The sequence below is a fragment of the Cyprinus carpio genome, chromosome B24, assembly GCF_018340385.1.
Source record: "Cyprinus carpio isolate SPL01 chromosome B24, ASM1834038v1, whole genome shotgun sequence".
NCBI lineage: Eukaryota > Metazoa > Chordata > Actinopteri > Cypriniformes > Cyprinidae > Cyprinus > Cyprinus carpio.
This window is the reverse complement of record NC_056620.1, coordinates 14,136,564-14,147,639: the sequence shown is the minus strand read 5'-3', so window position 1 is coordinate 14,147,639 and position 11,076 is coordinate 14,136,564. Positions and strand designations below refer to the sequence as shown.

The 11,076-nt window shown below is 39.1% G+C and overlaps 2 protein-coding genes across 2 annotated transcripts; one reads left to right on the top strand and one right to left on the bottom strand.

Moving 5' to 3' along the window:
• Window positions 1-4,563: 4,563 nt before the first annotated feature.
• Window positions 4,564-5,306, top strand: urad (ureidoimidazoline (2-oxo-4-hydroxy-4-carboxy-5-) decarboxylase). Its single transcript, XM_042752045.1, has 2 exons — window positions 4,564-4,780; window positions 4,878-5,306. The coding sequence occupies exons 1-2, from the start codon at window positions 4,606-4,608 to the stop codon at window positions 5,225-5,227; spliced, it is 525 nt and encodes a 174-aa protein (XP_042607979.1). The 5' UTR covers window positions 4,564-4,605; the 3' UTR covers window positions 5,228-5,306.
• Window positions 5,307-6,135: 829 nt separating this feature from the next.
• pdx1 (pancreatic and duodenal homeobox 1) lies at window positions 6,136-9,986 on the bottom strand. Its single transcript, XM_019067533.2, has 2 exons — window positions 8,273-9,986; window positions 6,136-6,891 (listed from the first exon to the last, which is right to left on the bottom strand). Exons 1-2 carry the CDS (start codon window positions 8,700-8,702, stop codon window positions 6,527-6,529), a joined length of 795 nt encoding a protein of 264 aa, XP_018923078.1. The 5' UTR covers window positions 8,703-9,986; the 3' UTR covers window positions 6,136-6,526.
• Window positions 9,987-11,076: the final 1,090 nt, after the last annotated feature.

Below are 11,076 nucleotides of genomic sequence, written 5' to 3'. Positions count from 1 at the left end.
ATATAAGTATTTTTTTGATTAATCCTTTTTCCTACTACTTGTTTCACTTCTGTTTCAGTTTTTATAACCAATTCTTACTATGTGTTTCCAGATCCCTACTATCACTACCACTCCCAAACCACACATCACACACTGTAGGCAGAGTAATCCTAACAACCTGCACACTTTGCCTATGTCTGCTAATACACTACTTTCTTTTTCTATTGGTCTCTGGAATTGCCAGTCTGCTGTAAACAAAACCAATTTCATTACTTCTATTATTAGTCATTCAAAGCTAAATCTCATGGCCCTGACAGAGAGCTGGATTAAACCAGAGGACACTGCTACATCTGCAGCACTCTCCAATAATTTCTCATTTTCCCACTCCCCTGTTTGACTGGAAGAGGTGGAGGTACTGGTCTGCTTATCTCTAATAATTGGAAATTTAATCCTTTACCATCTTTGGATATCAACAGCTCCTTTGAATCTCATTCAGTTACTGTTACCTACCCTCTTTAAATCCATTTTGTAGTTGTCTATCGACCCCCAGGACGACTAGGTAACTTTTTGGATGAATTAGATGTGCTGCTCTCAACCTTTCCTGAGGATGGTACTCCCCTAGTTATGCTTGGAGACTTCAACATCCACCTAGATAAACCTCTATCTGCTGACTTCCACACTCTGCTTGCCTCTTTTGATCTCAACCGAGTGTCACCTACTGCTACTCACAAATCAGGCAACCAACTGGACCTTTTTTACACATGACACTGCTCCACTGATCATGTACTGGTTACTCCACTGCACACCTCAGATCACTTCCTCCTCACTCTTAACCTCAACATGGTCCCTGACACATCACTTACCCCTCCACATGTCATCTTTCGACATAACCTATGTTCACTCTCACCCTCCTGGCTATCTGCTATGGTTTTATCTTCGCTTCCTTCCCCTAAACCACCTCTTCTGCCCCTTGGTTATCTGATGTTCTACGCGAACATCGTTCTAAGCTTAAAGCTGCTGAAAAGGTGTGGCACAAATCCAAAAATACTACTGACTTTAATGTGTATCAGTCACTCCTCTCTTCCTTCTCTGCTAATGTCTCCACTGCTAAAAGGACATACTACCATAACAAAATTAACAATTTGTCTAAGTCTTGCATGCTTTTTAAAACATTTTCCTCGCTCCTTTGTCCTCCTCCCACCCCTCCTGCATCAACTCTAATAGCTGACGACTTTGCCACGTTCATTAATAAAATTAAAAACATCAGTGCACAATTTTCCACACCACAATCCGTCAAGCACATCTCACCAACAAACATACACTCATTCATATCCTTCTCTTAACTCTCTGAGGCAGAAGTCTCCAAACTCATTCTTTCTAATCATTCTACTACTTGTCCACTTGATCCTATTTCATCTCATCTCCTTCAAGCCATTTCTCCTGCAGTTGTACCTGCACTCACTCACATCATCAACAAATCCCTCCACACTAGTGTTTTCCCTCAACATTTAGACAGGCTCATATAACTCCACTACTTAAGAAACCCACCCTCAACCCAACTCTTTTAGAGAACTACAGACCAGTTACCCTTCTTCCTTTCATTGCAAAAACACTTGAACGAGCTGTGTTCAACCAAGTCTCTGCCTTTCTCACACAGAACAACCTCCTTGACAGCAACCAATCTGGCTTCAGAAGTGGACATTCAACTGAGACTGCCTTGCTCTCAGTTGTTGAAGCCCTAAGACTGGCAAGAGCGGAATCCAAATCTTCAATATTTATCTTGCTTGATCTGTCCGCTGCTTTTGACACTGTTAACCACCAGATCCACCTGTCAACCCTACTGGCAAAGGGCATCTCAGGAACCGCACTCCAATGATTTGAGTCTTACCTATCAGATAGGTCCTTCAAAGTATCTTGGAGAGGTGAGGTGTCCAAGTCGCAACATCTAACTATGAGTGGGAATGAGAGGTAGAGTTGAGTGTCATCAGCATAGTAGTGGTATGAAAAGCCATGTTTCTGATGACAGAACCTAATGATGCCATGTAGACAGAGAAGAGAAGTGGTCCAAGTACTGAGCCTTGAGGAACCCCAGTAGCAAGAAGTTGTGACTTAGAAACTTCACCCCTCCAAGACACCCTGAAGGATCTATCTGAGAGGTAGTACTTAAACCACAGGAGTGCGGTTCCAGAGATGCCCATCTTTCTGAGGGTGGACAGGAGAATCTGGTGGTTAACTGTGTCAAAAGCAGCAGACAGGTCTCAGTTGTGTGGCCGCTTTTAAAGCCAGATTGGTTGCTGTCCAGGAGGTTGTTCTGTACAAGAAACATAGAGAGTTGGTTTAACACAACTCGCTCAAGTGTCTTTGCAATGAATGGAAAAAGGGATACTGTAGTTTTCTAGAAGCACCATCTGCTGTTTTTGGAAAAGAAAGTTGTTCAATTGCTTTTGTGAGAAAATCTGCCTGCAAGCATTTGTTAGAAAATCAAGCCAAGTTTCCTTATAAAAAGGCAAATGAGTCTCACAATTGTAACACACAATACATATATTTGTCCACTCAAATATCACTTTGCGTTTGTTTGAATGTCGAGTTTTTCTTTGCAAAGCAAATTGTTTATTTGCAAAAAGCTGGATTTGTTTGATTAATATTGTAACAAAATTCGCTCCATATGTGTGCATCAATTTAAGCAGCGCATTAATATGGAACAGTGATCAAACTGACTTGGAACTACCTGTGCATTAAGTGGTTTTGTTGCATACCTGCCATCCAATCAGAATCTTAAGCTAACTGAGACTTGTGAAAGTGAAAAAGTGAAAGTCGTGACATTTGCCAAGTATGGTAACCCATACTCGGAATTGGTGCTCTGCATTTAACCAATCCAAGAGCACACACACAGCAGTGAGAAGTGAACACACCGTGAACACACACCTGGAGTAGTGGGCAGCTATATCCAGCGCCCGGGGAGCAACTTGGGGTTGAGTGACTTACTCAAGGAAACTTCAGCCATCAGTATTGAGGGTGGAAAAGAGCACTGTACATTTACTCCCCACCCACCCACAACTCCTGCCAGCACCGAGATTCAAACCTGCGACCTTCTGGTTACAAGTCCAATTCTCTAACCATTACAGCTGCCCCAACCCAACATAAATATGATAATAAACTATTAAATCCCTTACGAAAATTAAAGTTGGTTTTACTATAGAAAAAGTGTGGTAACCATGTTTTTTTTTTTTTTTTTGTTTGTTTTTTGCAGGTGACCATTTCTGTAATGGCAGCTTTACTACAAATGCCATGGTATTTATTTGGTAAAACCATGGTTAATTTTCATAAGGGATATTAATGTTTAGATTATATTTTGGTACATTTATATAGGCTAGCTGAATCACAATAAAGCTCACCTGAACTTAAACTAGTTTGATTAGATTAGCCTACTCCTTTCAGTAGGTTGTCTATGTGTAGTTTTATACTTGTTTAAACTTTTACTGCAAAGGTAGCCTACAACATTTCTCTCCACTGTAGGCTGTCTCAACAAATATAGCAGAATGACAATAAATCTTACTTGACCTAACATAAAAAATAAAATTCAAAACGCTTTCATTTTTGGTACACAGTTGACGCTATCCACAATACATTTGCATTGTAGTATGACAATATATTGTGATTTATTGTTATACCCCTGCATTGTTTTGAATGTTTAACAATGGTATCAACATATGTAGCCTCTATCCCGCGATCAAACAGAGGATAAGAGGTACAGTTATTATAGGGAAATGGATCAGTTATTATAGGGAAAGACTGTTAAATGTTTAGCCATGTCACTGCTGATTTTTGAACTAATCAATCATGTTAACAACTTTACAGAACTTATTGTGAATTTCATTGATATTGTAGTAGTCTTGCTTTGTTAAAACATCTATATGGTTAATTATAGATATAGTAAGACAGAAACTCATTTGTTCCCCACTCATGTTGGTCTGAAAACCTAAACAGGTGTTTCGGGTCTCGGGAGACTAGCGTAAATTGACCGACAGCACCATCTGCTGTTTTTAGAAAAGAAAGTTGTTCAGTTGCTTTTGTGAGAAAATCTGCCTGCATGCATATGTTAGAAAATCAAACCAAGTTTCCTTATAAAAAGGCAAATGAGTCACAATTGTAACACACAATACATAGGCTATATTTGTCCATACAAATATCACTTTGTTTGTTTGAAAGTCGAGTTTTTCTCTGCAAAGCAAATTCTGTTTATTTGCAAAAAGCTGGTTTTGTTTGATTAATATTGTAACAAAATTCGCTCCATATGTGTGCATCAATTAAAGCAGCGCATTAATATGGAACAGTGATCAAACTGACTTGGAGCTACCTGTGCATTAAATGGTTTTACTGCATACCTGCCAGCCAATCAGAATCCAGTATTCAGACAGGAATAAATTTAAATAGGAAAATATAACCCCCAATAATCATACCAGTATTGTGTAATGAGGATATTCAATCTCCTTAGTGCGTCACATGGAGACAACTACTGATATTTAAATGAGAACAGTCTTACAGTAGTTGCCCCAAAGGACGTTGACCTCGTCTAATATTGGCTTTTGCCATTTCCCTAGTTCGTAGAGGACATGCGCCGGAGCCATGGACATAAATGTTGTAAATGCTCTAACATACGAGGATTTTGTGAAACTATTCGGTAATGTGATTGAGAAATGCCCCCTTATTTCGGCTGCGATATGGTCCCACCGGCCATTCAAAGATCTAGCAGACATCGAGGCTCACATAACGGAATTCATTCACAGTCTACCAGACTCAGGTGATTTCTTCTGCTTTGTCTATTTACCAAAATCAGGTTTCCTAATGTTTTAAACACAATAATTTATTGACTGGTTAAGTACATTGAATGTGTTCAGGTAAAGAGGGCATTTTGCGGTGTCACCCTGATTTGGCGGGCCGGGACCTCCAGAGCGGGACTCTAACCCGCGAGTCTCAAGAAGAGCAGAGTCAAGCCGGTATGACCACACTGGACACCGCAGAGGGGCTGCAAATGTACCGTCTAAACTCGGAGTACAAGGAGCACTTTGGCTTCCCTTTTGTCATCTGTGCCCGTCTCAACAACAAAGCAGATATTGTGCGCCAACTATCTGAACGCTTGAAGAATGACCGGGCAGCGGAACGAGAGCGCGCGATCGAAGAGGTTAAAAAAATCTGTAGCCTCCGGTTACGCAATATTGTCTTATCTGACATTCAAACCAAACTGTAACAAGTTACAGTTTCAAAAATGTTTACTGCATCTCTCTACTTGATTGTATATTTCTTAAAAAATAGGCCTAACACACACACAAAATAAGGCGGCCTACCCTAATTGATCAATATGAAGGAGCCTAACATTTGTTCTAAAAACGTAAACCCATTAAGATATGAAAACGTTATTTTCGAATGTCTTCTGAACATTCAAAACTTCCAGGTTTTTAAATGTTTGAAAAACGTTTTTCTTGGCTATGTGAACGTTAGAGAAAACATTAAAGGAACGTTCTATTTGATCATTTTGCAAACGTGATGGGAAAATTACTTTTGAATGTTCTCTGAAAACTAGGCAGTAGCCTAGTATCGTCCAACTAAAATGTTTCAGAAAAACGTTCGCTGAATGATGTAATGTTTTGTGCTAACGTTTTGAGAAAGTTAGCCTCTTCAAGACCAGATAGGCTAACTTTGAATTAAGTTTCTATCAAGGTTACCGGCAGAATGTTTGTTCACAACTTTGAGAGAACCTTGCCAGAACGTTAGGCAAAGTTGACAACGTTCCCTGTTACCTAGGTTCTGGCGCCTCTAACGCAATAAAATAATATTTCTGATGCTTTGTAAATCTATAGTAAAGAGAAGTATAATAAAAATGGCAGTAGGCCTACTTAGGTTTTTGCCAATGTACCATCATAGTGATCCTAAAAATGCTTGAACAGCTTGCTATGATTAATTAATAATGAATAAATCCAATAGGGCTAAATTAAATTATTGCATTACAAATTGTGTTTTGTTTTTTCGCATTGGTTAATAATCTTTGGTTTATGAAGCAGTAACAAAAAATATTGATTATTAATCGGTCTTTTATGGGTCACTTTGTTTTAGGGTTCTCATTTGCACCAAATTAAAACAAATGACAGGACGGCACACTGCACACATGCTTTTAATTTGTTTAGCTATAAATAGTAGGCTATGAATGTTATTGAAAGAAATTCATGATAAGAGAGATATTCACTTGTAGCCTATTTGACTTTTCATTGTCTATCTATAAATACGAATACAATTATACTAATGTCCAATAAAGTTTTGCTAATGAACATTTGACAACGTCATGAATTTCTATTACACAAAATCACCTCCCAAGAAACTGACTCCAGGGGAGCTTCGGCTCTCACACGACTGAGATCGCCCCCTACTGTCAATCTTTTAGCATACTGTACAGATTTACAGGATTTGACGAACTCTTGTCATTGTCACACTAGTATTTCCACTCGTCGATGGCAGGCTGAAAGATTGCGTTGATGACACATGTCTCTTTTGGTCAGTGTTTGTTTGACGAGTCTTGTGGGACTGGAGGTAGGTGAGAGTGCAGAGGTGAGGGGGGTCCCGTGCCCGGAGCGACACACGACTCCTCCTTCAGATCTCCGGACGTGATCGAGGAATCCTGTTCGGGATCCACTCCTCTGGCTCTCCTCTTGTCCTCCTCCTTTTTCCACTTCATGCGTCGGTTCTGGAACCAGATCTTGATGTGTCTCTCGGTGAGGCTGAGGGTGAGCGCGAGCTCCACGCGGCGCGGGCGGGAGATGTACTTGTTGAAGAGAAACTCTTTCTCGAGCTCGAGCAGCTGCGCTCTGGTGTACGCCGTCCGCGTGCGCTTGTTCTCCTCGGCCTCCACCATGTAAGGACCTAAAACAGAATAACAGTAGTGGAATTTTAGTAAGGTCATGTTTTCGACACAGACACACCATCTGCTTCTGAGGATATTACAGTTTGAAAGTTATCTGAACGGTTTATCAGGGCGTTATATAAAATAAAACTCACGGGCGTCAACTCAAAGGTCAAAACCTCCCCACTGAATTCAGTAGCCTATAGTTCATGTAAAAATGAGAAATACCTTAAACCAGATGTTTCAGACTGAAAATAAAATGCATTTAAACCAGATGTTTCAGACTGAAAATAATACGCATTAACTCGAATTAGGCGACTTTCTTTTTCTTTCACTAGGCCACGTTTGCTATTAGGCCTATTATTATTATAAAGACAAGAAATAGCGTAGCCTATATAAGCAGTTGTGTTGTAGCCTAGTTTCCGTCAATATAGGCTTTAATCACTCAGCATCTGGTGAAATGTGACGTGCATTCACAGCTAGAAATGTTTTTATCCGACGTCTGAGGGTTTTTCACAAATAATATTCTCTTTCGTTTTCGAATCAAAAATAGGCTACTAATTGGGGAATTAATATAGTCTTTAAAAAATGCATTTCTTCAAAGTAAAAGAAATCAAGATCAAATTCATTTTAACTGTGAAAATGTTCCATTAAAAATGATACCTTGCAATGGTGAAGTCATATTTATGTTCATCAGGTCATTAATTTAATCCCAAAATAATAACAATTATAGGATATTTTAATAATTATATATGACAAATTGTATGTATATATATATTATATAGGGAATTATTTCTATAATTTTTTTTATATTACAAAAATGAATAATTGTAACATTTTACAGTAAATATATAATTATAAACATTGTTCTTGAATTTATGTAAAAAATAATCAGGCAATTAAAAGTCATCAATATGCAGTATAGAATTTCTAGACTATTAGAAAAAAAGTAGCCTAAAGAAACAAAAAACTAACATACTGTTTTTTTTCTTATGGGCGATTTTAAAAGACAAAAAAAAGTAATTTGCGTGTGGATTACTCACTGAATAACCACTCAAGAAAAATGGGATGTGTATATTACTGAATTGTGACTGCTGTAACATTTTTTTACGACAATAACACTTTTTCAGGGCCGCGTTTCAGCATTTAAATTCGTAAAACTACGTTTCCTTTGGGAAACTCAACCCTGGTCCTGTATATCCTTTTCTTTTTCTGCGTTTGAAATCTACGAAAACAAAGTTATTTTTAACTAAGTGGGGTAATTAAAAATACTACTTTCAAATGGAAATCTTGTAACACAATGGAGATGAAGATAAGCATGAATTTGACATTAGGGCCTGCTTTCATTGTCAAAACTTAAATGGTGAACCTAAAAACGAATGGCCAGAGTACGAGAGTTACCTGTCCAGTGTCCTTTCCAGGCGTGCGTGTGAGATTTCGTTGACTTCATCCACGGGAAGGGCAGATGGTATCTGCTCCGATCCCCGCACAGGTCAAGAGAGTCTCCGTAACCGCCGAGCGTCTGTAGAGATGTCTGCGGAGTCTGGGGAAGGTGAAGATGAGGCCCTGCCAGATCATCCCGGGTCGGCATGTTATAAGAAGTAATGTCGGTAAGATTTGGCTGGTCCTGGCTGCCCAAGGACGGTGAGGCGTAGACGGGCTGAGTCTGTCTACTCATATACAGACACGGTGGAGGGTTTTGGCTGTAGTCTTCGTTGGGATGTCTCTGGAAGGCGCAAGAATCCTTGTACAGTTGGTTAGGAGGGTAATAGTGCTCTTCCCGATTCATGATTGCCACAGACCGAGGAAACCGTGCTGTACACGAGCACATGAGCCAGCGCCCTGCCCCTGATCAGGACCTCTGCTCTACCTGCAGTCTGAGCGTCTGGCGCCGATCGAGGGCCTCATAGGTGTGCCACCGTGAACATGTGACCCTGCTGCACCATTGCTTTCACTGTTTACACAAAGCTGTCAACTGGCAGTAAATTCTGTACGTGTTTCCTTTCGACTGCCCCGAGGTTTGACAATAATTGAACAGAACGGACCATGCTCAAATCAATGCCCTTGGCAAACACTTTCTGTTTGCCTGCGACTATATGTGCTACACCTGCAGTTGTTAGATTTACTGCAAAGACAGGTGAATCGGGGAATCCGTATCTCTGATCTCCGCAGAAAAGACTGCCGCTGTTCAATGAACACCGAACGGGAATAAAAGAGGGACTTCAAAATGCAGAATAAAAAATGTTGCTAAAACATTCTAAATTGCTCAAATTCTCTTTATCAACTTCCGACATAAAGAGACAGGATCGATTCTCATTTATCAAAGGCAAAATAATCCAGACCTACTTGAGCTGTAATTGTCTAAGCAAAAACCAAATATGACAACTATGTAACTGCACAAATAGCCTATAACTTGGCATCTTTGAATAACATTTAACTTCCATTGAAACTTTCTATTGCACAAAATGTTATTTAGTGGGAAGATATCTTTAGATTATTAAAATGTTCTTTGGGAAAATGTTTAAAAAAAATTGATCCCGTTTTAAAAAGTGTAGCAGGGTGCGAAGTGGTTGGGGGGTCTAAAAAGTCCCTTTTTTTTTTTTTTTACATATAGGGTACGTTTGTACAATGTTTCAAAAGTATCGAAGAAATATTAAGTTATTCTGAACGCGCATTTTTATCTGAAGCCTAATATTATGTGTATTAAACTTTTTTTTCTCGTAAAAAGAGCGCGTGCTCTAAATGTACACAGTAAGAGGCACCATTAAGTCCAAAATCTATGGACACTGGTGACAAGGGCAATCATTACGCACACCTCTCAACATGTTGTCCGTCTTTTGCTTTAACCAAGCTTACCTGCCATTAAGCACACCCGTCCACGGTCCATTAAACTAAAGTCCTCGTGGATAAATAAAAACGAGCTGTTCGGTGTAAACGAATTAACATTGAGAGTGAAACAGAACTCAATTAGTTTGAGATGTGTGCGCAACGTGAGCGCACCAGACAGTCAGATGTTTGGAGAGGTCAGAACAAGGGAGAAATGGGCAGCAAAAGGTGATTTTCAATTAGGGGAATTTCCCAAGTCTCGCATGTTGAAGCAACAAAAAAATAATTCTTTTAAAAAACAAATAGCTAGCCTATATAGATTTAAGTTTTTTTAGGCTATCTTTTTCTTAATTTTAAAAAGACTGAAATAAAATTAGCCAGAGTTTCTCTGTTTTGAATTTGTACCCCAACTAGACTTTTTTGAAACTTAACACGTTTGTAAAAAGTGTTGACATCGGAAATCGTATTCTTTGACAACTTATTTTTCCAGAACTCCATCAGAGCATCCTTTCCTTTCGTTTGCATGCATGCATGAATGAATGAATGAATGAATTAAATAAATAAATAAATAAAGGGTTAAGACGAATGACATTTAAATCATTATTCTTTACTACAACCTTGCATTTGTCAAGATTTCAAAAAGTAACATACATGCATGACCTTTATATATATGTTTTATTATATTCAAGCAAATTTCAAGAATATATGGCATAGTCCTGTGTTTGCATGGACCTCTTCAAATGACTATAATGGCACTTTCTCTCCTATCTTAATGGGGCTCTCATGCCCGTCATAAAGTTCAGGCAAATCCATTTCTCGCCAATCAAGCCTTGTAACGGCGCTTAATGGTGTTTATATATGACCTCGTTTGAAAGGGGAAGGAAACCGTTATCCGCGACTATTTTCACAATGTTGAAAGAGTACAAAAGGTTTTATGAAGCGTGAGTGAGACGACGCTATTTGGAATCATATCCATGGAAGGTTATGAGAGGGATAATGGTGTAAAGTGATATGTAATGCAGCTTTGCCATGCCAGAGAGGAAATACACAACTTAAGGCACTGGTACATAAAATCGGCTAGCAATTAAAATGCGTTTTGAGACTTCAGATAAAACGCAATAAACCAGTTAGCAGACACGCAACAGCGTTCTGAAACCACTTGTATGTTTGAGTAGGAGTAATGTGTAGCTATAAATGCCCAAGTGCGACTCGATAATGGGAGTTCAGATAAATCATAATGGTACAATTGCGTTATGTAGGCTGAAACGACACGTAATCAGATATTGATAAACCAAGTGGCATACACCCACAAGATGCTTCGTCTATAAAACTGAAGGAAAATGCAGTTTTGGCTACCCGTTTGATTAGCCTAACATGTG

Coding starts and splice junctions, on each gene's coding strand:
- urad (XM_042752045.1), top strand. CDS start 4,606: ATGGACATAAATGTTGTAAATGCTCTAACATACGAGGATTTTGTGAAA. Junction 4,781..4,877: donor TCACAGTCTACCAGACTCAG/GTGATTTCTTCT, acceptor GAATGTGTTCAG/GTAAAGAGGGCATTTTGCGG.
- pdx1 (XM_019067533.2), bottom strand. CDS start 8,702: ATGTGCTCGTGTACAGCACGGTTTCCTCGGTCTGTGGCAATCATGAAT. Junction 6,892..8,272: donor CTGGAAAGGACACTGGACAG/GTAACTCTCGTA, acceptor ATTCTGTTTTAG/GTCCTTACATGGTGGAGGCC.